General features: G+C 46.8%; 1 protein-coding gene across 1 annotated transcript in view; it reads right to left on the bottom strand.

The window, feature by feature from the left end:
* Positions 1-4886: 4886 nt before the first annotated feature.
* UBE2V1 (ubiquitin conjugating enzyme E2 V1) overlaps positions 4887-26909 on the bottom strand; it is a 29964-nt gene continuing 7941 nt past the window's right edge. The window contains exons 2-4 of the mRNA XM_004746213.3: positions 16647-16795; positions 7640-7765; positions 4887-6449 (exon numbers count right to left, since the gene is read on the bottom strand). Coding sequence (XP_004746270.1) covers positions 6303-6449; positions 7640-7765; positions 16647-16795 — 422 coding nt within the window. The 3' untranslated portion in view covers positions 4887-6302. The remainder of the gene's footprint in view (positions 6450-7639; positions 7766-16646; positions 16796-26909) is intronic.

The raw sequence follows: 26909 nt of genomic DNA, 5'->3' as shown, positions 1-26909 counted from the left end.
CTTCCCCGACTCATTGTCAGTGGCCTGGAGAGGAAGGCCCAGCTCTGGGGAGTCATTCACATGCTGACTTAATGTGCTCTAACTTCAGTGAGGGAAAGAGGAATAACCATCAAATCAGATGGTTAGAGATTAGTGACTGCCAAGAACAAAACACAGTCAGGTGATGTGGACAGAGAGGGATAGGGGCTGGGAACGCCTCTCTGGAGAGGACACACAGGAGCTGCTGGCCCGGGCTGGGGAGCCAGCCACACGGAGAAGAGGGGAGGGCACTCTAGGCTGGGTTTCTGGGTGGAGACGGGGGCACAGCTGAGAGCCCAGGACGCTGGCAGTGGCTTGGGCTGGGAAGGTAGTGGAGCATGTGAGAACTGGCTTCTGGAAGGAAGTTACTTAGTGCACCCACTCCCTGGCATGGGGTCTGTGCTTCTCCGAGCACCGCCAGGACAGGGCACGTCAGAACCCCCACAGCCCCCCCACCCCCAGGCCCACACAGCCAGCCCCGGGGGGGGGGGGTCAGGAAGCTGGGCCACTGGCCACGTGCCTGTCTTCCTCCTTACTCACTTACAGGATGGGTGGACAGGCCTTGAGCAGGGACCGAAAGGTCCCCAGCTGACCACAAGGGAAGGGTTTCCAATTTGACCTCCTCATACCACAGGGCCCTTGATGGCTGGTGAAGGGTCCACCCATCAGCCAACCTGCCAAGTCCGCCAGACCCGCTGGCTTGTGCTTCAGATGGCCGTGTTGGACAGTGAGGACTCCTTTATGTAAGACACTCTCAGAAATCAGTCGGAAAAAGGAACAGAGAGGACACGGGGGCGGGGGAGGAAAAAACAGGACTTTCCAACTTGAGAAGACACAGCCTCACACATGCGAACATGCACATGAAACTACGGGACAGCCGCTCGGTTCCGAGACGGGAGGCAGGTGAGAACTGGCCCGTGCCAGGCAGCAGCCGGGGACCTCAAGGTATGATCAGAGAGGCCAGGAGGGGGACACCTGTCCCACCTTGTTGATGGAATGTTGATGCGGGGTGAGTTGATACGTCTTTGGGAGACAGCTTGAAAATGACAGAAAGTGCCCCTGTCCGTGGATGGAGAAGCCCACTTCCAGGACTGGGCTCCACAGATGGGCACCTGCACACGCACATGCACGCACACACACGTGCACGCACACACACGTGCACCACACACACACACCCATGCGTGCGCTGAAAACATCAGAGACACCTTTGTGTCCACCAGGGCCATGTCACCTGGGTGAGGGCACGCCGTGGACTGGGTGTTCAGAACTCCACGGCTGTTTCCCCTGCTGCTGCCCCGTGGGGGTCTTGAGAGGCCCCGTTTGGAAGGAAACATCCAGGGGGAGAGAACAGTGGAGGCCACCTTCCCAGTTACGCGAAGCACAATGGTGGGGAGGAGCTACGGGGAGGACGAGGGAGCACGGGTCTGCACACGCGAACTGGACCTCAGAGGGACCCACAGCCCAGGTGCTGGCCTGGAGAGGATGGGGTCAGACGCGGGAGAGAACCTCACTTCCTTTCTAGTCCCTGTTTGAAGTTCATTCTAGGCCCAGGTACTCTCCTTCATTGAGACGGAAGTGGGAGCCTCCAGCTCAGGTGTGCGGAGTGTCCTTCACAGGGGACGCCATGTGCTGTCTGTCCTTTGCCGCCAGCGCGGCCGCCTCCCCCGTCCTTATCACAGCGGACAGTGCACCGCTTTGCACCAACCGAACGCTTTCACACCTTAACACTTCCGGATTGGGACATTCCTTAGAAGCAGTAGGGTCTTTAAAAAAAAAAAAAATTAATTATTTGACAGAGAGAGTGACAGAAAGAGCGCGCGTGCACGTGCACAAGGAGGATGAGCAGAAGAGAGGGGGACGCAGGCGCCCCACTGAGCAGGGAGCTGGATGCGGGACTCGATCCCAGGACCCTGGGACCATGACCTGAGCCAGAGGCAGACACTTAACAACTGTGCCACCCAGGCACCCCAATCAGTAGGGTCTTATACTTATACACTTACACAGCACTTTTTCTTGGTGGGACATAAAATAATGGTACATCTCAGTGAAACCTGGGTCTGTTTCCTGTGGGTCCTGCAGCAACTCTGATTTCTTAGAACCTTTCACCTGTACCACAGGTGGTGCTGCCCCTGCTCCAAGGACCCATGGTATGTCGGCGGGGAGGGGCAAAGGCCACCAGGATCTTAGGAGGACCAAGGTGGAGCTGGTGACAGAGCCGTAGGTACGCAGAGCTCCCCCATGGCCTGCCAGCTGTCTCGGGACTTTGTACTACACACGGAATAAAAAGGTCAGACAACACACTAGTGTTGGGAGATTCCGCATAAAAGTCTGCATTCATAATTTGTCTTGCCAATCAAGGAGCTGCCATTCACGGAGCCCACATCCCAGGCATGTGTACCTGTCCCCACCTGCCCGCGAGCCATCAGGCACATACCTCAGCTCCACCGTGTGGCCTGTGCCTTCTTGTTCACAGGGAGACATCTGGTGGCCGCAGTGAGGTTGGCTCTAGCACTAAGAACTCCCTCCTCCAAGGTCACCTCCAGCCAATATGGGGCGGCTTGGACTACAAGCATAAGAGGGTCACCTCATGTCATCCCAAGAAAGCCTTCAAGGTACGTCCAGTGATCGTGTGCACAGCTCGGAACTGCGCAGTCTGCAGAGCCCCCACCCGGCACAGGAGGACTCGCAGGCTGGAAAGAAGACCTGCTTTCCTTCGATTTCCTCCTCTGCTGAGTAAGGAAGGGGCAATCCCTAATGCTCTGTCCCAAGGGCTTCTGATGATGCAGTAACACAGAGCAGGCACAACATGGGGAGGGGAACGTTGGCTGAGTGTCCACTAGCTCCCTGGGGACCGGGAGGGAGCACAAAGGGCCAGAGGCCAACCAGGGAGCCCGGATGGCCAGGGTGGGCGGAGCAGCAGCGCATGGAGTCTGTGCCATTTACTCGACACCATCACAACTAAAGGCACCAGGACCCCAGCGCTGCCCCCAACCAGAAGGCTCCAGGAACTTTCCCAGCCTGGTGGAGCGGAAGCTCAAGAGCCCTGCCCGCATCCTACGATTGAAGTCCAAGGTCACAGGTAATGGAGACCCACCACAGTCTGCTGCTGGTGTTATCAGGGGGTGCTTCCTCTCAGATCACTCTGAAGACCTCTATGTACCCCGACACCCTGCAGGTCTACACGGTGAAGAACACAAGGGTCTTCCCTCAAGAGCAAAGACCTTGCAGGCGCTAGGGCCTGGAGATGTGAGCGGAGGCCACCCGGCGAAGCAGCGTGCTCAGCCCCCCGGATAAGTGCTGCTTCTCTGCCCTAAACTTCTCTGCCCAAAGTGCAGACCACCTGTAAACCCACCAGCAACAGTGAGGGGCAAATCACATGTCTGGGGGAGCATAACCACAGATTAGATTCCGTTATCACAAGACGGTTCTGGGCAAATTTCCACAAGCTCGGAGGTCAGTTCTCTGTCGCACACCAAGAAGCTGAGAAGTGCACACTCCAGCATTTCAGATGGCTCGTTCGTCTCTCTGGAGGTCACATGCACAAGAGGGCTGCCACCTTTAGATTCAGCCCTGAATTGGCCTTGGGGGTTTTCCAGCAGCATTTTGAAATAATTCTAGAACCTCCCCTGTCCTTTCCCTCCCTCAGGGAAGGTAGGACTGAGTGCGGAGAAGCCACAGCTGGAAGGCAGGAATTCACTCCAGAGGCCTCCTAGGGACCCACCTGGCAGAATTTCGGGCAGTGCCTTCTCTGAGTGGCCTGGCAGAAATAATCTGGCTGTACCCGGGCACCAGGTTCTGACATCTGAGCTGGCCCCAACAGCCACAAAAGAATGGCCTGGCTCCTGCCACAGGACACCAAGGTCGTGCCTGCTGGCGGTTGGGACCACAGCAGAAGTTCAAATCCTGGATAAAAACGGCCACAGACACATGTCCACTCCGTACACAGTAGGCAGTAGATAAACTGTCCACTGTCAGGCAAAAATTTTATCTCAAACACCAAAAATCCATGTGAAAGTCTCTTCCAATAGACTCCTAAATCCGGCTCTAAGTAGGTACTAGAGGGGACTTAGTAGCTGGAGTCTACAAAGCTACTTAAAGCAGAGACACCGCCCCTAGCCCGCCCCGCCGCCCCCTGTGCCATCACCTCGCCTGTTGGGGGTTGGTGAACTGTGGTGCATGGGCCAAAGCTGGCCCACTGACTGTTGTGCACAGCCCCTTGGTAAAGAACTATTTTTACAGATGAACATTTACAGATTTGATAAACCAGGAATACGAACTTTGAATTCCAGTAAGAAAATGTTATCCTCTAAAGAAAGAATTCCGTTCTTCTCATCAGTTGAGCTCTAACGTTAGGAAAGAACTATACTCAGTTACTAGATTTTTGTATTCCATCAATAACCAATTTTGTGGAAATCCATTTTCTCACTATATAAATATTTACACAGTACCTTCAGTTTTGCCTCTTGGCCCACAAAGCCCAAGTACTTACTGACTTAGGACCTTGGAGGAAGAAGGTCAGCAAACCGCTGACCCCTGGTTTAGGACATCCATTTGAACCCCAAAGCATCTAAGACATGAAATTCTGTTCCTAAATTATATGCCAAGAGGAAGAAGGGCACAGCTTCTTAAATATTAACGCACACTTTTTTTTTTTATTATATTAAAATCAGGCAATGGTCTGACAATAAAAAGGCTGCTTATGGAATACTGTTATGTTCAACTTTGCTTATAGGATGTTAAATCCTTAGAACTAAGGTATCCCCCAGAAAAAGATTAATGGAAACATCGATTGCTTTTCAGACTTGATAGTTGCTGCTTCAAAAGGTGGTTTTATATAAACACTAAGTTAAAAAAAAAAAAAAAAACCCTTTAGAACACAATGAATCGCTTTTATTTCGGTATGCATCCACATCTCAGCATTTAGTGGTCCTGAACAGAAAAGTGGAAAAATGCAGCAATTTGCCAGGAAGTCAAGCCCGCCAGTTTCGGGGATCTGCTGCGCACACCGAGCTCTTTCTTAATCCCTGCTGAGGACCGTGAGAAGCAGCAGCACCAAAACCAAAGTCTGCACCGAATTCAAGGTTCTTTTTTTGTTCCAGTTGTCAGATTCCAAACCAGACCCCAGTGGATTGTAAGATGACCACATGAGAACCCTGTTTAAAACTTCTTCAATTTTTAAAAGCAAAAGCAATTACAGGAAAAGAAAAACAATTCATTCAGAGGGATCGTGTGTGCTTACAAGTGTCTTCTGTGGCCTTTCTCCAAGTTTAACCACCAAGCACTTTGAGAGCTGGCAGGTCTGAGTACCCCTGGTGACTGTTCTTTTCACTTTATCAAAACCTGAGCTAAAAAACCACATCGGCTGACGACGGCGGCAGCAGAGGGTGGCAGGGCTGAGGACCCAGTATTCATTCCCAGGCTGGTGGAGAGTGAGTACATATGGTTCCAAAACTAAACGAGGGAAGTCAGAGACTCTTTTCCAACCTTACCTGATGGCTTCTGGCCAAAGCAAGGAAGTGTGTCGAGTGTTGGGTGGTGATGGTGCAAAAGGGTCTTGAGGAGGCGGAAGGAAAAAGCAGCACCCCTCGATTAAGGTGGGGGAGAAGATATGGGGAAAGCCCTGAATTCCTCACCAAAGGCCAATTTCAGAGGGGAGCCGAGGGGGTTACAATCTATGCTTCGGCCAAGGGTGGTCACGGGAAGTGGAGGAAGGATGATGGCTTGGAGGGAGGGAGGGCATCATTTAAGACTTAAAAAAAGAAACCAGGGGTGCAGCCGGAGCACCCCCGCACACCTAAGCAGTAGTCCCACAGGCTGCGACCTGAAACCTTCACGCCTACTCTAGCAAGCCACCCCGGGCTGGAGGGGCTGTTGCAGGGACAGAGGGAGGGAGGCAGGGGGAGGAGAAGGGGAGAAGGCAGAGACCCCAGGCCATGAATCAGCAGCAAGGTGATTGTGTGATGTGTCTTTTCACAGTTGAGTTAGATGTGCCCCACCGGTTAGGATGGGAATCAATTTAAATATACTTTCTTGATCCCAGAAGTTCAACTATGTGGACAGTGGTTACACTTGACAGGATGATTTGTTATAGCACAACTTATATATTTCAAATGGACAAAAAATTAGTATCGTTTACAGTATCTTAAGATAAATTGCCTTTGAATGGGAGCTTCCTTTCCAGTACTTTGAGGTCTACAAGACGTATCTAGAAAATGTACTACTGTGGAAAATGACTGCTTAAATCGAATGGGGGAGGGGGGAGGGCCTGTGGTTTCTCTTTTTGATTAATTGCTGTAACACTGTCCTTCAGGCGGCTGAGGGAGTTTCATGTTTTCTTTAGACATCATTAGGCGCCGGAGCTCTTGCAGGACAACTTTGATGCTATATGAATTCTGCCATTTTGCTAGCACTGATATGGCTCTTGGGTCCACCTACAAAAAGGCAAACAAAAAACTGTCAGGCTCTCAAACAAACGAATCACTACAGGCTGGAGTAAGGCGGCAGATAGGATTCAAGGCATTTTTCAAGTTGAACACGTCCATCACATAATGGTATCTGACGGGCAGAATGACCTGTGCGATGCCCTCCCCCAGGTCAGTTTGTGTCCCAAACCCTCACTGTTTGGGAGAAGGAAACAATGGGTAAGTAAAGCCACCCTCAGGGCCCTGACACTCGGCAAGAGTCCAACTGGTTCTCAACAGTGACCTGCTCTCCTGGACCGGCTGCTGCCACTGCTCAGGGCTGGCCCCTTCTCGACTCCACACCCAGGTGGTGGATACTACCGCTGCACGGGGCAGTAAGGAGCAAAGGCAAGCGGTGGCCCAGATCCACACTCTCGTGACAAGGATCTGTCTCCGAGTCACACTCTCTCAAGTTAGTGCAGCAATTCCCGAAAGAAGTCTCCCAAAGCATGGGTCGAGTTCTGGGTTCAGGACTTTCGGTGGAACTCAGATGCAAGAAACAGTGAACACACAGCAAAAAGGCTCATCTCTTTTGTTCTTTCAAGTCTTCTCAATATCTCACAACAAAGACTTAGCTCACATGATGCTAATGAGTAAAACCTTTCAACGCTTGCTGATCCCCCCCTTTAAATAAGAGAGCAAGTCTCAAAGGCTCAAAGCCTTTGGCAAGAAACCTGGGAGGAAGAATTTACCAACATCACTCTGATTTTGTAGTATTTACTGCTGCCATTACTGCCTTCTTGGGACAACTGAGACTGCTTTTCCATTTATGGTAGTCAAAATAAATTTAAAAAGCAAGGCCATTAAAGGGGAAAAACCAGCCTGTACCATAAAAAAGGAAGTCCAAGTAGGACCCTGGGCAGGATTCCGTACCTCTGTCCCTCAGGCCCCTCCTCCCCACCTCAGGAGGACCCATCATGAAGACAGAACGAGCGTGAGCAGCAGGGGGTTGGCCGGGAGTGAGTGTGGCATAAAATGATGATTTAAATATAGTTTGGGGACAGGCCCTCACCCAGAGTCTGCCCCTGTTCATACTGCAGTACCTTTCAGCATCAAACCACCATGAAATATACGGACTCAGGGCCACAGCGCCCCTGATGTTTAAGCACAAAGCACTTCTCAACCAAAAGGAACAAGCGTGGGCAGGAAAAACAACTTACCACTCCATTAGAACTATTAACTCCATTCATATTAATTTTTGTTACAAATCTTACAAAGGGGGGTGCTTCTGGGTATTTAGGTCCACATTCTATTTTAAGGCTGTATATTCGGTTTTCATAAATTGTCTGGAAAAAAAAGGTACAGAGACATCAGGCAATTACAAACCATGAATTCAAAAAGGCAGATCTTTTGAAACCCCATTCCTCCCTGCCTTGGAACTGGTGCATCTGCTTCCTTTATACAGAGTCTACCCGTTACCTGTGAAGTTAGCAGGAATGAGTTCCCACACTAGTGTCTATGAACTCTTGGGGTATACAAAGACGATTTAAAACTGTATCACTGAAGTTTCAAGTTTAAGTCCAATCAGGTGGACTTGTTTTTGCTTTAACTTCTCTACTCTGCAGGCCTGTCCTGTGCTCTGGGTAATGGTGTGTAAGGGGCCCTCCTTACTCTGGGAAGCCACACCAAATGCTTATTCACGCTAGGGTCATCCAGCAATGCATTAACTAGCGCCAAGTGCAAAGCACAGGCCAGGCGGCTCTTTAGAAGAACTTCAATGTGAAACACAAGCAGGGGTGTGGGTGCACATGCGGGAGCCGCGTTCCCACCTCCTCCTCACTCTGGGGCCGTGTGCCGCACCATCTCCCCCTGCAGGCTTTACATCCACCTGCGCAGCTACAGGCATGTCGTGGGTGAGGTGGGGAGCCACGGATGCCAGGCCCCCAGAGGAAAAGACCGTCCTTCACATGCCAACCGTGGCTCTGTCGAAAAACACTGGGAAGTCCAATCCCCCACAGCAATGAACTTTCTCCCTGTAACTTCCACCTGATGAGCAGCAAAACGCGCTGTCACTAGCAGGTTGTTCCGTCTGCCTCGAGCACCCTGCCCCCACCTCAACTACCACACATCCTTAAGACCCAGTTCAAACATCACGTGCTCACACGTGCTCAGCCATCATACGGGACAGGTGAGTCCACCGCTTTCTGTCCTATATGAAGCGGCGATGTTATCATCAGTTACATGTCTAAAGACCACCCTGAAAGGTGAGGTGTCTGATTAGATAGGGCCCCTCGAAGGCAGAGGCCACCCACCCTCCCATGGGTCCCGTTCTCGGCACCAGTACTCCCACCTTCCTCAGCGCCTCCTGCACAAGCAACAGCTCCCACGCAAACAGCGCCATCTAGCTGTCTTTGGGGGAATAAATTACAGAAGATGTGACCGAAATCCTTGAAAACATTACGTCTAAACGGTGGTCTACGCCTGAGAAAAAGACAGGAACTTATTTTAAGATTCAGAAGGCATTCATCCTTCACATCCACTTAACAGGGACTCCAAACTGTGACAAATCTAAACTCAGTTTTGGATTTTCAGCCACCCTCAACCTGCTCGTCTTCTCTCCTTCCTTTAAAAATGGCACCACCACTGAGCAGTTAGTTAAAGCAAAACACAGGAGCCGGCCACAACCCCCTTTTCTCTTACCCCCCCCTTCTAATCAAAAGAGGGTCTCAGCTTCCACCTCCAAGAGCGATCCCACACCCACCCACGTCCCTCCACCACGCCCCTCCCCTCAGTCACCCCAGGTCGCTGCTCTCGCTGCCCCCCTACATCTGGTCTCCACTACAGCAGCCTGACCGATCTCTCAACACCAAGAACTTAACCCCTCCGATGGTGGCTAGGGACCCGAGAAGGAAGCCCACGTCCTGGGATCAGACCCTGCGCAGCCCTGCCTTCCTCTCCTCCATCTAGCCCCCAACTTCTCTCTACCATGGGGCCCCGACACCAGCTGCCGTTCTGTGTCCACCCTGCAGCTCTCTGGCTCCAGAACACCTTCCTCTCAGATGTCCTCCTGATCACCCACCTGAGGTCTCCTGTCAGACCTCCCCCAACAAACTGAGAACAAGGAGGGCAGAGGCCTCAACAGAATTGATTTCTCAAATGCTCCTTGACTCACATATGGCTCTTCACAAGTTTATAAAATGAACAGTCTGTTGCAACTAAGGTGCTCCCTCAGAAGATCAAAATTCACTCAGTTAATACAAGAAGGAAACGACAGGTATTTATGGAAAATAGGATAAAGGTCTATCCTCAGCACCTAGCACAGTCTCCATCAGCAACTCTGCACTTGGCCGTATCTGCTGACTGCGTGGATCCCAAGTTCATCCCTGGACATCTGCCTTACATTCATGCTCAATGGTTTTGTCACATAATTCAGACAGAAACTTCTTATATAAAATAGTCCCTGGGGGTATGTGCTTGTGGTAAATATCAAAATCAGTAAGTCTTTTTAAAAATATTCAATGTCACATTTTGGAGGTTCTGATGCACCAATGAATTCACCTGCCGGGATGTTCTGTGGCTTATCGGTCTCGAAAAAATTTCACTCATCATTCTAAGTTACAAAATCATCAAAATGGTTAAGCACTAAGGTGAGCAGCTCGGTGACAGGATTCTGATTATTACATATATTAGATCTTATTACTTTTGACACTATGAAGTCTAATTTTAAAATGTGCCTCTAAGACGAAGTTCTTAGAAAGCAGAAAGGCAATACTAAATTTCTGATCACTGATGTTCAACTGACAAATTCACAGCAACATAGTAAAAAATGCCTCAAGTCAAGCAAACATAAAGATACCTTAAGGATCATTAAAAAGGACAAAGCAAGACTTTTGTAGAAAATGGGAAAATGGTTCTGGTTTTCTGTTTGGTTTGGTTTACTAGTGCTCCAGAGACCTGCTAAAAAGGTTTCACTGAAGAAAGGAACTGTGCCTGGAGAAGAACGGCTAGAACATTCTGTGGATGAGGAACACTGCTCAAGATTCGTTACTTGATCATGAAACACCGTCTACTTTGTTGACACTGCTAGAGCTTCATGGGGCAGTTTGGCAGTGCCTATCAAATGTGAAACGGGCATGCTTAAATCAGAAATTCGAGGAACTTCCTACAGCACACCTGTACTTCTGCATAAAAATATGAAGCATTAAAAAAAAAAGCATTGTTTGCAATAACAAAAATAACTATGAACAATTTAAATGTCCACCTGCAAGGGACTGACTGAGCAAACATGGCACATTCATAAAACTGGATACTTCGTAGCCTTTTCAAAGGCTGAGGCCCAGATACACACATGGAAAGATCGACAAAGACAGACAAGACATGGGTCTTGGTACAACCAGCCAGTTGCAGAATATGTACAACCTATAAGAGCAGAGAGACACCCCCCTCTATCTGAGGCTATGTGAACGTGCACACGCGATGTTTCATCCACTGCACACTACAGGCCCGGAGCCTAACGATGGCAAACACTTCCTGGGCCTAAAATATATACATAAGAGAATCCCAGCTGAATCATGATGAAAAACGTCAGATAAATTCCAATACAGACACTCTACAAAATACCTGACCAGCGTGCTTCAAACTGTCAAAGGCAAGAAAAACCTGAAATTGTCACAGCCACAAAGAGCCCAGGATACGACAACAAAATATAATGTAGTATCCTGGATAGGATTCTGGAACAGAAAATAGACACAAGGTAAAAATTGAGAACATCTAAATCAGACACGGACATTGGTTAATAGTAAGGCACTAATATGGGGCCACTGGTGACAAAGGTACTATCCCAACAGAAGATGCTAACAACATGGGAAACTGGGGGAGAGGTACACATGGAACTTTCCAGACTTTTCCACCTTTTCTAGAAATCTAAAAGTACTATGAAATAAGTGTAGTTTTAAAACGTAGGATATGAGCAAAGGGAAAAAGGTACTGGTTGCAAAAACGAGAAAATCACCAAATCTCAGTATATGAAAAGGTGACTCAGGTCAACCAGATGACCGCTCCTCAAGCAACAGCTTCCACAGGTGTGCATAACTTAGGTGTGCTGTCCAAGGTCGGCACGTGCTGTGTGAGGAGGAGGAGTGGGCCCTTCAAAAAGGGAGAAAGTCTCTATAGCTCTGGATGAAGACGGAAGAAAATGCACGAGAAGAGCCGTCCAGGAGGTGGACCCGACGCGGCTCAGAGTCCACCTGGAGAGCAGGCATATGGCTGGCAGGGATAAGCCAGGACACGAGACATAGCACTAGGCATTTTAACAGCGAATTTAACATAGGGAATTGGTTAAACAGGTGTCACTGGGCTGAAAACACCCGCTGCTGATGCCAGGGTGAAGGACCATTGCCAGAGTGGCGGAGAAAGAACAGGCAAACAAGCAGAAGCAAGTCCCTTCTCCCTGCCGCTTGGGCACTCTGCTGTGTCCCTGACTGGAGGAACCTAATAGGGCACCAGCTGGCAAAGGAAAAATGTAGTTCACAGAGTCCCAGCCCTAGCATCCAGCAGCAGAGCTGAGGAAGTTGGGTGTGGAGCTTAAGTGGGCTTCTGCAAACCCCTCCAGTGACAAGACACAAAAATCTTCCTCTGCACCGAGCCTCTCCCTCTTGCCACAGTCAGGGTATCCTGCTGTGGCAAGAGGGTCCCCAACATTGTCACTGCCTCCTGGGACAGCTCCTCCCCATGCTCGGCTCTGATGGCTGTGCCCCCCATGTCCTCGCAGCGCCAGGGCAGTTATTATTCCCTGCAGTGTTATCTCTGTGGTCCCACATGTGCCTGCCTGCTTTTCTGGTCCAACACTAATTTGATCAACTTCCTATATTAAATTCTCTCTGTTGAAATACCTAGCATCATTTCTCTTTTCCTGACTAACCGAAAGAGTTAAGGGGAACAAAGGGAACTTCTTACTTTACATACTCTGTATTGTTTGAGACTTTTTATGAGGATATATTCATGTACCAGACCTGCCACATAAAGCTGTTTAAAAAGACAGATCAAGATGCACTGACATGGAAAGACATCCACCATCTGTGAAGTGAAAAAAATGAAGGTGCAAAACATTGTGTACAGCAAGGTCTCATTTTTATTGCAAAGGCTATGTGCTTATGTTTATGTCCCCAAAGCAAAAGCCAGTAGAAACACACTCATTCTGTGGGGAGTATAATGAAATGGGGGAAGGATCACTTTCCTTTTACCTCACACATTCCTGTAATTATGTTTCGTTCTTAAGCATGCGTACAGTATTTTTAGATAAGTAAAAACACACCCAGGCTCTAACTCACACCTAAAAACATTATCTTGGACAACCCAGAGACACAAACAGTGTTTCTCAACCAAGGCAATTTCTGACTTGGTTTCTCCCTTGAGGGGTGTGGGAATTAGGAAACATCTGGAGACATTAATGACTGTCACAGCTCCGGGAGGGAGGTGCTACTGGCATCTGGTGAGCAGGGACCAGGGGTCTCGCTAATCCAACAATGCACAGGATGGCCCCACAACAAAGAATGATCCAGCTCAAGATGTCAGTGGTGCCGAAGCCGAGAAACTGCTCTGTAACCTGGCTCTTCTTAGCACCTCTGTGGCCAGAGCAGAAATAATCCACGTTAAATGCTGCAGACAGCTGGATTTGCCTGCATTTTGCAAAGGGCACTTGGATGAGAAACTTACTTTTAGGTTTGGAGAACTTGCCTTCTTAAAAAAAAAAAAAAAAAATTCAAAAACGAACACACATAAAAATTCAAAAACGAACACACATATGGTAAGAAATGAGTTTCCTTTCCACCCTCGTACCAGCCAGCTAGATCCCTTCTGAAGAAGGCAACCGTCGCCCCCAACTTCTTTCCTGTTCCCCCAAAAGTACTGTAAACACAAAGAAGCACGAGTGTATGTATGACCCTCTTCTCCCTGCCCCTCCCCGCCCAAACTCCGGGGGCAGCATTTCCTATACTGCTTTGTACCTTTTTTCACTTAAATATCATGGAAATCATTCCATTTCAGCACACATTAAACTGTCTCTTTTCAGCAGCTAAACAGTACACACGATGGTCTCGTGAAAGACACTGACGTGGCTTCCGGAACTCCGAATGCACAAACAGGCATTTGGGCAACACATTAAAAAAAGCTGAGTATGGGCGCCTGGGTGGCTCAGTGGGTTAAGCCGCTGCCTTCGGCTCAGGTCATGATCTCAGAGTCCTGGGATCGAGTCCCGCATCGGGCTCTCTGCTCAGCGGAGAGCCTGCTTCCCTCTCTCTCTCTCTCTGGCTGCCTCTCCGTCTACTTGTGATTTCTCTCTGTCAAATTAATAAATAAAATCTTTAAAAAAAAAAAAAAAGCTGAGTAAATTCCGAGAATTGCTGGGTCACTTTTGATGGAGGATTTTCTTTTGAGTTATACAGTTATACAAAAATCCAGTAGGCAGATGAGTTGCTAAGTGTTCTATTTATATATTTTAATAATTATGTTGCTATTCCAGAGGCCCAGCATATGCCTTGTAGGCTAGTCGTTAAGCGGACTGGTCACAGGAAGCACCTAGAAGCAGACAGTTCTTTTTACGACCTTGTTTTTAACCTTGGGGAACCAGAGCAAGTGTAACTAAAAGGGTGAAAAACCAGTCAGTGGCAAGCACTGGTGAGGGTGTGGAGAAGCAGACCCCCTCATGGACTGCTGGTGGAAATGTACATGGTACAGGCGCTTGGGAAAACAGCCTGGCAGGTATTTAAAATGTTAAGCATAAAGTTACCATAAGATCCAGACGGTTCCACTCCTAGGTATACACCCAAGAGAAATGAAACCTTTTATGTCCACACAAAATCCTGTATACACATATTCATAGCAGCATTATTCATAATAGGCAAAACAAAACAAACAAAAAGCAAAACCACAAACCCAAATATCTATCAGCTAGTTCATGGATGAAGAAAATACAGTCCATCTACTCAATGGAATACTATTCAGCCGCAGAAAGGAATGAACAACTGGTAAGTGCTAGGACTTGTATGAACCCTGAAAACAGTAAAAACTACCACAAAAGACCACATGCTGTGTGATTCCATTTATATGAAATATCTAGAACAGACAGAGTCATAGGGACAGAGAGTAAATGAGGTTGTCAAAGGTGAGGGAGTGCGGTGGGGGACAGATTGGGAGTGACTGCCAATGGGGAAGGAGGTTTCTCTCTGAGGTAGTGAAAATGTTCTGAAATTAGTGACAGTTGCACAGTTCTGAATATAACAAAATCCACTGAACAGTAACTTCGTAAGTACATTCTACAGTAAGTAAATTCTACGATATGTGAATTCCATCTCGGTGAAGCTACTATACACACACACACACATATAAAATACAATACATACATGTATGTATGTGTGTGTATACATGCACATACATGTAAATATACAGAATGTATGGAGAGCCCCTTGCATACCATGGCCACTCACTAAAAGGGAGAGCCCTGCGGAAAGAGTTAAAATGAAACTCAGGATAATCCAAGGTGTTGTAGGTAGAACAGAATATTTTCAATGGAGTTTGGTGGTTCATTTGTTTAAGCATATGGTTCAGTAGTATTTAGTATTCGCAATGTTGTACACTGCTTCGTTCTTAATTTGTTAGAGCCTGAGCATCGATCTGCTAATGGACATATCTCCTGAACAACTAACTCACGCTGTGTCATTTCCAGGTGCGAGCGGGAGTCGAGGGAAGAGGGTTCTCCTCAAGCCGCCTAACCCGCTCTTAGGCAGAGAAGAAAGGCAGTGAAGGAAGCCGTCAGCAAACAGCGGGCTTTCAGAGATGGCAAGAAACGATCTCCATGAAGAAACACGCTTTCTAGATCGAGTTTTCCCCAGTATTTAATAGATCCAGAAATCCTGGTTTTCAGAGATTTTTTTTTAAGATAAAAAAAATAAATTAAAATAGTAAATTGGATTTTTTTTTTAAACCCAGAAAATAAAACCACAGGGTCAAAGATGATTCAAGAAGTAACATTAAACAGCAAAGCCAGTCATTCACCGTGAGTGTTTAGGACGGTCCATGATGAACAATAGATTTTCCTAACAGTTAATGAGCATGACCTTGCTCCTTGTTTCAGACGGCGCCACATCCCACTTGTCTACTGCCCCCGGAGCTGGTGCAGGGCCTGTGCACGCAGTGAAAAGAGTGCATGGCCGCCATCATCTTTAAGCACAAGCACACACAGGAAAGGTCCTGCTACATTCAGGCAGAATCTCCCATAGTCTGAAACAAGTGTCATATTATGGGAATCCATTTCCTTACTCCTACCTCATATTACTACTTAACATTCTAGGTAATTCTATAAGGGAACAAACGAAAACTCAAAATCTAAACAGAAAAGAGATAATGTAGCATAAGGTTAAGAGCACAGGGTAGGGAGTCTGAACCCCTTTGGGAATTATCAGGTATGCGACTTTGGGCAAGTGACTTGACTTCTCTGAGTCTGTTTCCTCACCTGTACAATGGGATGTGACAACACAATAGTAATACTAATGCTACTAACAACAGGTTCTCGAACAATAGGTTCTTGTGAGAATTCAATGACTTTTCTTGGGGGTTTTACTACATACACTAAAAAGCTAGCTAGCACTTATGAAGTCTGGGAACCCTCACAGATCACGAAGCTCTAAAAGAGAGGTCAATTTTCTCCTCCCCGCTGTCTCTGTCTTCCATGCAAAGGCCTCTGGATCTCACGGTGCCTGCAGGAGACCAGGGCCAACCAGGCAGGCAAAAAGCCTTTGCTGAACAGCCTGATGAATTAGGACATGGGCGCGTGGCAGACCGGGAAACTGTGAATGAAATCCATAGCCGTGAAGGCTTTCCGAAGTTCGTTTGGACACGGTCTTCGGAACGCTGGCTGTATCTGAAACCTGTTATTTGATAAGCCCACGAATTTCTTCTGAAGTGCACGTGAGGGTACAATGACCTTGCAGCTCCCTGCCTCCACTGCCATGGAAATTCACTCTAGGAGTCTGAACAGGTTTTTGCTTACCATGTAGAGGGATTAAACAGCATCAGAGGAGGTTCAAATATATAAACTGAAACTGGTCAAAACAGAATAGCCACATTTCAGAAAATATACCGAGTTTTTTCCGTGATTAAGGCTAATATTTCTTAAAAGGAGGCACAGTGAATTTAAGACATTGACATTTATAGCCGTAGCTCGACGCTTACTCTTGGAGGCCCAATTATCATCCCTGTCCATCTTGTAAGTGTCATGTCTTCGTCATCTTCTAGACCCCAGCTAACTGTGCCATCTCCTACTCCTTTCTGGCCTTCTTCCAGTTCTTCCAACAGTCGAAAATTGCGAGGGACTTTTACTCCTAAAATAAATGGAAAGAAATTCAAGATACTAGCAACTCCAGGGGAACCTGTAAGCCTAGATCTCGCTGCTCATTATTACTATGTGGATATAGAGATGCTGACATGCAAAAAAAAAACTGGCTGAGAGTTGTCGTCTCTTAAACTTGCTTACAGAGCTTCTGGGACCGAGCAGCGTGCCCACGAGGAAGGGTCGTGGTTTTGTTTAAGGTGAAGTGACCACTAAACCAAGCCTAGAAAGACCATGCCCCCTCCCCCCCAGGTCCCGCAGCTTCGATAAACTTCATCAAGAGTTTGTGTCAAGGGGTGCCTGGGTGGCTCAGTGGGTTAAAGCCTCTGCCTTCGGCTCGGGTCATGATTCCAGGGTCCTGGGATCGAGCCCCACATCAGGCTCTCTGCTCAGCGGGGAGCCTGCTTCCTCCTCTCTCTCTCTCTCTGCCTGCTTCTCTGCCTTCTTGTGCTCTCTGTCTGTCAAATAAATAAATAAAATCTTAAAAAAAAAAAAGTTTGTGTCAATATGTTGATCAATTTGCGTCCAGAACAGATGAAAACCACCAACACTGGTTATCATGAGTAGCAACTGCCTCAGAAGAGAAAAGGCTCCTGCTTTTGTTTCGTTCTTATTACACGTTTTTGAGGCCAAGGGTATGTGCATTTGTTGGAAAGACGTTCAGACTACCTCAGGAGGAACAACCAGCCGCGACAGCCACATGAAATAAAAACAGTATTCTCTTGATCAGCTAAGAGTCAACTGAAGGCGCCAAGGGTAAAATTTTCAGTTATTCAAGCCGTAGTTTCTCTCTTATGAAAAAGCCCAAAGAGAGCAGCTGGTTCTCTGATTTACTTGTTTCCAAAAATTCCAAAGCCTGGCAAGTAGCTCGTGGAAGAAATCACACAAACACATCTCACAGGTTCAAGCTACTATACCCGAGTTCAGATTAAGGCTTGAGCCATTTCTGGGTGTTTTCCAGAAGAGAACCGAGGCACTGGGGACAGACAGGGGACGAGGCTGTGGAAGGGCAGGGAGAGCAACTCTCTTCTTGTGCTTGGGCTCCGAGCAACCCTCCCAGGAATGTTCTCCCAGCCAGGCCTGCCTGCCCCTCTGTCCCCTCTTCCACCTGCCTCCCCGGCATTTGACCTATAACCTCTGGGGGAAAAAAACTCAAATTCAGACAAATTATACGCTCTCTTTTGCCTTGAATGCTGAGCCTCCGACTGGCCAGACATCCTGAGGTGAGCAGCACTTACCACGGAGCCGTGGAGGAAAACTCACTGGAGGGACTGCAGACTAGGAGGTGGTTCCCAGGATCTATGAGTGTTTCCTAAGGTGGGGCGCCTCTATTATTCGTTCAACTGGAGTAAATACCGGAGCACCTGCTCTGTGTCGGGCACTTTTCTAGGCAACGGGGACTAAGCAGTGAAAAAACAAAAATGCCTGTCCCCAGTGGAGCTGACATGCTAGCGGGGACAGATAATCACAGAACAGAAATACAGATCAGAGACGAGGACAGCTGGTGGCGTTCTGGAGCAGGGAGCAGTAGGGGGAGGAGCTCCATCTTTAAACGGGGGAGATCAAGGAAAGCCTTACTGCGACCAGGTGTCCTGAGGTCCTGTCCCTAACCTGCGTGAAGGTGCACGACCTACGAGAGCTGAGCGGAGAGGCTTCCAATGAAGAAAGAGCAAGCGCTCAGACCCGCAGGTAAGACCTTGACTGGAATGTCAGAGAACAGCAAGAGCCCAATTCAGCTAGCAGCGGGACAGTGAGAGGGAGGAGCAGGGGATGGGTAGACTCCAATTACTGATCTGCGAAGACAGCGGGGTTCCGAACAGAGGAGTGGTGGGATCTGACTTGCTTTTTAAAAATAGGATCTCTCTGACTGCTGTGCACAGAGTGAGGCGAAGGGAGCTTCGGCCTCCTGTAAAAATCCTGGCAAAAGAACATACTGGCTTGGGCTGGTGAAGGTGGTGAGAAGTAGTGCAATTCCAGCTATTCGGGAGGTACACAGTGCTAAGACTTGCGGCCAGACTGCCTGAGAAGCACGAAAGCAGAGCAGTCTACCACTCTGGCTTCCCGGCTTGTGTCGGAGCAAGTGGAAGGCGGAGCTGCCAATGGTAGTTACAGGAGAGGATCTCGGTGGCCAGAACTGAACACTTCACTTGACAGTTCTGTATTCATTTAAAAAAAAAAAAAAGATTTTAATTATTTGACAAAAAGAGACAAGTGACAAAGGGAACACAAGCAGGGGGAGTGGGAGACAGAGAGGTAGGTTTCCTGCTGAGCAGGGAGCCCAATGAGGGGCTCGATCCCAGGACCCTGGGATCATGACCTGAGCTGAAGGCAGAGCCTTTTTTTTTTTTTTAAAGATTTTATTTATTTATTTGACAGACACAGACAAGTAGGCAGAGAGGCAGGAACAGAGAGAAAGGAAGGGAAGCAGACTCCCTGCTGAGCAGAGAGCCCCATGAGGGGCTTGATCCCAGGACTCTGGGATCATGACCTGAGCCGAAGGCAGAGGCTTTAACCCGCTGAGCCACCCATGTGCCCCTCTGTATTCATTTTTAAGAATAATTTAAGGTATCTATGGCCATTCCACGCTGAACGCGCCTGATCTCGTCTGATCTCGGAAGCTAAGCAGGGCTGGGCCTGGTTAGTAATTGGATGGGAAAATAATTTAAGGCCAAGTAATATTATACTAACTTCCCATGTACAATGATGGTATGGTAAAAAATTTCCTTTTAGCATAAATGTAAGCAAACGAGTCGGCTGACTGAAGGTAAGAGTAAGTGACACGGACAGTACTTTAAAGGAAACAGAATAAACTGGAAAGCATACTTGAATGGCTCATTTGTAAAGCACTGGCATTTTTAATCTAAATAGTCAACTGGATTATTCGGCTATACTGGCTTGCATTCCTCAGCAAACACGAAACTAAAGGATGTTTATGATGTTATAAGCAAAACACCAGACAATACAATGTCTTTCGTCCAGAGAGTTAACTCTGAATCTTTACTAATCCTAAGTAATTTGCCTGGGCAGCGGAGCAGGGAGGGGCATCACTGTGTGGAGCTACGGCTATTACCACTGGTTAATGTATAAGCCTGCGCTAACGAAATGAGTACCATGAGTACCGAAGGGACACCATCATCCTCCGGAGAGGAAGACTGATAAATGTCAGATGGTCTAACAGGTGAATTGTGTCCCTGCCCATTCATATGCTGAAGCCCTAACTGCTATCACCTCAGAATGTGACAGTATTTGGAAATAAGGCCTTTAAAGATGTGATTAAGTTAAAATGAGACCATTGGGGGCACCTGGTTGGCTCAGAAGGTAGAGCATGTGACTCTTGATCTTGGGGTTGTGATTTTGAGCTCCATGTAGGAGGCGCAGTTTACTTAAACACACACACACACACACACACATATGTATTTTTAAAATCTCTTAAAAATATATAAACAAAAGGGGCTCCTGAGTGGCTCAGTTGGTTGACTCTTAATTTTGGCTTGGGTCATGATCTTGGGGTCCTGGGATCAAGCGCTATGTCGGGCTCCTCCTATGTCGGGCTCCCTGGGTAGGGAGCTTGTTTGGGATTCTCTCTCCCTCTGACCAACCCCCCCAACCCCAACCCCATGCGTATACTTTCTAAAACAAAACAAAACAATACACACACATAAATGAAAACTAAAATGAGTCCATTAGGATGAGCCCTAATCCAATCTGACTGGTGTCCTTATAAGAGGAGATTCAGACAAAGAAACAATGGAAGCAAGAGTGCACGGAGTGCACGGAGACAGAGTGTGAGGACACAGGAGGAGGGCAGCCCTCTGCAAGCGAAGGAAGAGGCCTCAGAAGAAATAAACCTGTTGACACCTTGAGCTTGGACTTCTAGCCTCCAGAGCCATGAGCACATAAATTCCTGTTGTGTAAGCCACCCAGTGTGTGGTACTGTTACGGCAGCCCTAGGAAACTAAGGCAGATGCTAGGTGACATTTTAAGCAGCTTAACAAAGCTGAAAAGGTTAGAGACCGAGAAGGTAACAATGGTTATCTCTAGGTGTAAGGATAATGGGTGATTCCAACCCCTTTCCTGTGTTTTCTTTTTAAAATCATTTTATTTTTTTCATCATGATAAGTGTACTCTTTAATCCCCGTCCCCTACCTTTTCTGTATTTTCTGATTTCTTTTACCACGATCTCATTACGTGCAAAACAAAACACTTAGGAAATATGCCAACTATACTCAAACAAGGTCCTATGTCTGGGTTTTCACACTGACTGTTCCCTCTGCCTGGAACACGCTTCCCCCAGATACCTATCAAGCTCCCTTACCTTCTCAGGCCCTCATTCATATGAATAGGAATCTGACTTAATGGTTTTTTAAGTGACTAGTTTTAAGTAAGTAGTCCGTATTTTTTAATATTTTTAAAACCTGTTCAAGACAAATGCATAATGGCAAAGTACAACAGTTACCATAACTGAGCCCTCGGAACAGAAGCTGTGTGTGTGACTTCTATTTCAAGCTGCTCTTTTTGGAAAGATGAAAAATGTGCCTTCTTGTGTCAGTTATCTAAATCAGGCTGGATTAACTATTCCTGATAAGACTACCTCTCTTGTAAACTTAAGTAAAATGTTGAGGCTGGAAATATTACCTCTTCATTAACAAGCAGATCTGATAAGGGACTCCTAATCCAATGATCACAAGCTCATTGTATTAGTTTCAAATAGTAAATTCAAGTTATATTCTTCTGATGTTTGATTTCTACTTGTGAAATAGGGAAAAAATATTCTACTATTTAATTCTGTACTTCCAACAGTCATTTCTACCGGATCAGACATTCAGTTAAAGCCCATGTACACAACTGAACCAATGAAATAAAGGGTTCCACTTATCTTGGGTTCGCATCTGGAACAACTGCAGAGCACCACACAGGACAGAGAAACGCACAGTTCTCGCAGTACTGACATTACAGGATCATTAAATTTGATTCAAGTTATAAAAGAGGATTCAGAAAAAGTTTAAGGGGTGCGTGGGTGGTTAAGCATCCAACTTGATCTCAGCTCAGGTCTGATCTCAGGGTCATGAGTTCAAGTCCAGTGTTGGGCCCCATGCTGGGCATGGAGCCTACTTAAAGAAAAAAAAAGTTGAAAAAATCAAAAAACTCTGGAATGGCTAATTATCTATTAGGTTGTCCAAAAACATTCCAAGTGGGAGTTGGAACATATATATAAATATTGGAATAATTGAACAATATACTGATTAATTACAATAAGCATTCATTCCATTTGAACAGCAGTTCTCAAGTTTTGGGTGGCTCAGGGGGTTAAGCCTCTGCCTTCAGCTCAGGTCATGATCTCAGGGTTCTGGGATCGAGCCCTGCATTGGGCTCTCTGCTCAGCAGGGAGCCCGTTTCCTTCTCTCTCTGCCTCTCTGCCTACTTAGGATCTTTCTCTTTGTGTCAAATAAATAAATAAAATCTTAAAAAAATAAAAAGAAATAAATATTAAAAAAATAAAACTAACTACAACAAATCATCATGTGTTCAGATAAATAACCTATCTTACGAGATAACTAGTTTCCAAAGAACAAAAGAAAATTAGTGAGAAGAGTAGGATAGCTTTACAAATTTTCTTTAATGTCTGGCTTAAAATAGGGAGTGTTAAGAACCGAGGTAAGCTGGAGAATATATGTCCTATTCAAAGGGGACAGTCAGGGGTGCCTGGGTGGCTCAGTGGGCTAAGCCTCTGCCTTTGGCTCAGGTCATGATCTCGGGGTCCTGGAATCGAGCCCCGCATCAAGCTCTCTGTTTGGTGGGGAGCCTGCTCCCCCCACCCCCCTGCCTGCTTGTGATCTCTCTCTCTGTCAAATAAATAAACAAAATCTAAATAAATAAATAAAGGCGACAGTCACTCCTCTGGTCTGACCAAGTATTTGTGGGTCAAGTTCTGCTTATGAACCATCACTATATGTGGGGACACCTAATTGTTCTCAAGAATCTCTTTGATCCCTAACATCCTAGATTTAGCTCAGAGAGTTCTTAAAGACTTTTTTGTCAGAAGGGTAAGATTGATAAACACTATGCTAATCTGGCATGGGGTGGCTAAGTACTCTGTTCACCTTTATTTAGCTAAATACTGAAGAATTTAAGTCCACAAACTCAACAGCTTTAAAAGGGAACTGTCACTCTGAATTCATTTTTACTAAGACATAAACTTTTATTTTCACTCAAAAACTGACTAAAAGCAGTTTTGGAGAATAAGAACAGCTAGCAGAAATCAGGGATTATAAAATTATGGAGCAGTTCATTCAGTTTTTTCTGATATTTACACAGGAATGGCTAATGAACACCTAGTTAAGTGGTTTACTGAACTCTATTTGGTAAGGCACCATTCTGGGGTTAACCATGTTTAATGTGTGTAAAACTGAGCTCACTCCACACTTCTAAGCAAAAAAATCCACACGTTTCAGACCTGCAAATAAAGTTTGCTAGGAGGGGTGACCGCCTGGGCGGCTAGTCAGTTAAGCGTCTGCCTTTGGCTCAGGTTGTGATCCCAGGATCCTGGGACTGAGTCCTAATTCAGGCTCCCTGCTCAGTGGGGAGATGACTTCTCCCTCTCCCCTCTGCTTGTTCTCTCTCTCTCAAGTAAATAAATAAAATCTTTAAAAGAAAAAAAAGTTTGCTAGGCTTTTTACCTGCTTGTCAAAATTTTCCTATAAATTTGTCAGTAACATAATCGTTTACAACTTCTTTCTGTGCAAGAATACCCAACACTTATCCAATACCATGCTAGACCTTCGAAGGGCTATGAAAGAAATAAAAACAGAAGTCTCACAGCTCAATAAAGTATAAAGTCTCACTATGAAAACAAAATACACATGCCAAAAAGGTATACACATACAAAGCTCAATAAAACAGAACAGTATCAGAACTGAATGACAGAAACACAGCCTATCACAAGGCAATGAGAGGGTCCAAGACCCCTCTGAATTTGATGAAAGCTGGAGGTGGGGCCTTGCTACCAAGAGGGACCAGACTTTATCGCCAGGGTCTCTATGCTCCAAGTAGGCCAAGAGATAAGGTGAATATCCTGCGTAATGCCCAGGCTGGGCAGGGAAGGAGGAGAGGCCAGCTTAGGAGCACGCAACCAGCGACGTCTCAGGATGCACAGCCAGAAGCATCTGCTTAGAGCAAGTATTATGGCAGAACATCTTATCAAGGTGCCAGGCGGTGGGAAACTGAAGGAACATTAAGAGGGGCACCTGGCTTAGTTGGTTAAGTATCTGCCTTCGGCTCAGGTCATGATCCCAGGATCCTGGGATTGAGCCCCACGTCAGGGTCCCTGCTCTGTGGGGAACCTGCTTCTCCCTCTCCCTCTGCCTGAGATTCCCTCTGCTTGTACACATTCCTGCTCTCTGTCCACCCTCCCCCCCAAAAGGAATGTTAAGGAGACTTAAGGCAGCACATATCAATTTGCATGACTGTGGCAGTGGTTCCCATTCTTACAATGTGAGAAAAAAAAACTGCTGGCCTGTACACAGCAGGCTTACCGTTGAGTATTTGTTGAAAAATCCTAAATTGGAGGTAGGGGGAGAGGATAAAAAGGTATGCAAACTCCATTTTATAAAAAAATAAGCATAGAGGTGCCTGAGTGGCTCCATCAGTTAAGTGTCTGACTCTCGTGGAGCCTGCTTAAGATTCCCTCTCTCTCTCTCTTTCTCTCTCTCTCACTCTGCCCCCCCCCCCCAAGAAACAGCACAAGGTCACCCATGCTTCCTTGTATGGAATAGTGATCTTTACATGTCACAAACACACAATCATGAGGATACCCACCTGGGCTAGCATTCTATTATTTATTTTGAAAGATTCGATTTTTAAATAATCTCTACACCCAATGTTAAGGCTTGAACTCGCAAACCCAAGATCACGAGCTGCGCACTGTACTGGCTGAGCCAGCCAGGTGCCCCGTTATCATTCCAATTTTTAAACGCTCGTCAGAGCAATGGCTAAGTTATCTCCCACACAAAACAATCAGCGTGCATGCTAGAGAAAATTCTATAATCTCTCCACAAAGGATTAAGAGCAAGACCTGGGAATCAAGTTTCCGCTCCACAGTCTCCTGGCAATCTAGCTGTGTGACTCTAGCAGCTACCTCGAGGCTCAGGGAAGCAGGGATGCCATCACTCCCTGACGCTATGGGTGGCAAGAAGAACTGACGAGATAAAACCCATAAAGCGCTGTGTGGAATTCCCGGCAGAGTAACTTTTCTATCGCATCCCTTTCATTATTAGCCCATTGTATCATCTGTCATAAAATCAAACCCCCAACCTCTCGCCCGATCCCAGACTCTCCCCAGCTACCATCTCACTTCTTTGTTCCTTCTTAGCAAAAAACCTCTAAGGGTTTTTTCTCGTCTGCCGTTCTGCACCTTACCTGCACCTGTCCTAATCATCCTTTCTGTCTAGTCACTTGCCAAAACTGCTCTGGTCAGGGGCACAAGGGGACCCTCTAGCAAAACCTGGGGCAGATTTTCAGCCCCAATTCCCACTTCCTAGCGCTCCAGTGGCGATTTCAGGGGCTTCCCTGAGCTTCAGATTCTCTTTCTAGCTCACTGACTCCTTCGGCTCACCTCTCCAACCTCCACATACTGACTGCCTGGCCTCTTTCTCTTCCATTCCCCCATCCCCAGGCTATTTCACCCAAACGAAGGAAGGTTAGATGTCTACAACCTAAAACACTTCCAAACAGAACCTTGTATTCCTTCCAAAAAAAAAAAAAAAAAAATCTCCCCAAACCACCCACTCCTCTATCTCAGTATATATGGCATAAACATTTACCGGATTGCTCTGGTCAAGTACCCTGGGGTCAAGATGAGAAATCTTTCCCTCACCCCCCATACTCAGTCCATTTCCAAATATATTCCAAATCTGGTCATCTTTGCCATGTCCACTGTGGTCCCTGTAGTCCGTGCCCCCTCAGCGTCCTAACTGGTGCCCAGCCTATTGGCCTATACCTACAGTCTCGTCTCCGCGGTGAGCTTTTTAAAGTAAGTTTGCTCCTGTCACTCACCCAGCCCTCCATTGGCCGACCCAGCACACACTGGAGCACCACCCGTGTCTCTAGCCTTTCCTGCCACCCGCGCCCTGGCTCCTGGTCCTCCTTTGGCCGTACCCACCTTCGTTCAGTTCCCACACGAACTGGCAACTTCACTTTCTGCCTCCCCTGGGATTCTCGGGATGGCCGGTGAGGTGGTTCTCTTACTCCTCACTAAGGCTGGACTTCCCATTCCCTTATCTTGCTTTGCTTTTCTTCACCGCACTGGCTACCACTTGACATTTTTAATACGTTCATCTCTAATTATTACTTGTCTACTGTCTCTCTCATCTGAACATAAATAAGCTCCGTGAGAGTGAAACTCCGTCTCTTCTGTTCACTGCCAAACCTTCAGCCCCGCAAGGAGCGCTTTGCCAGCCTCTGTGCTCAAGTGCTTGCCGACTGAATGAAGGGGTGGCTGGGGGTCAGCGAGGGATCTTATTTCGGAATGAATAATGCTCCATGTCACAGAATTCTAACTCTGGTTTATTTCTGAAAATACAGCATGGAAACATTCATAGCACTATTAAAAGAAAGCCATTATGTTAGAAAGATGATAAGTATGGATTAAATAGCCGAAGGAAAGTTATACACTGAATTCTGAATGATCTTGGGAAGAAGCAGAAATCTTAATTTAGAAGCCAGGCAAAGGTCTTCTTGGAGCGCTCCTCCCCCACATCCATTTACCCTCACGCAATGTCTGTGCTGGACCTTTTCTTTTTTTCTTTACATTTTATTTTCTTTCATTTTTATTGTCTGACTCACTCTCAGAGCTTCTTGAGCTAGAGCTGTGACTCATTCAGTCCTGCCTCCCCAGAATCTGGTGTGTTACCTGGTATACAATGGCGCTCAATAAATGTTTCCTGTCAGGAGACACAGCACTAGCTCTTCCTTTTCTACTGTAAACTCTAACAAGGTCTACTGTGGCCAAAACACTGAACACTGATACCATGTAACTGAGAAACCTAATGTCTTTTATTTTTAAATCATTAAAAATTGATAACTAAGTTTATTTTTTAGTCAAGTATGAT

Source organism: Mustela putorius, unplaced genomic scaffold, assembly GCF_011764305.1.
Source record: "Mustela putorius furo isolate JIRA1106 unplaced genomic scaffold, ASM1176430v1.1 tig00000592_pilon_pilon_pilon, whole genome shotgun sequence".
Lineage (NCBI taxonomy): Eukaryota > Metazoa > Chordata > Mammalia > Carnivora > Mustelidae > Mustela > Mustela putorius.
Note: the sequence above shows the minus strand (reverse complement) of the source record. Positions and strands in the feature narration are given on the sequence as shown.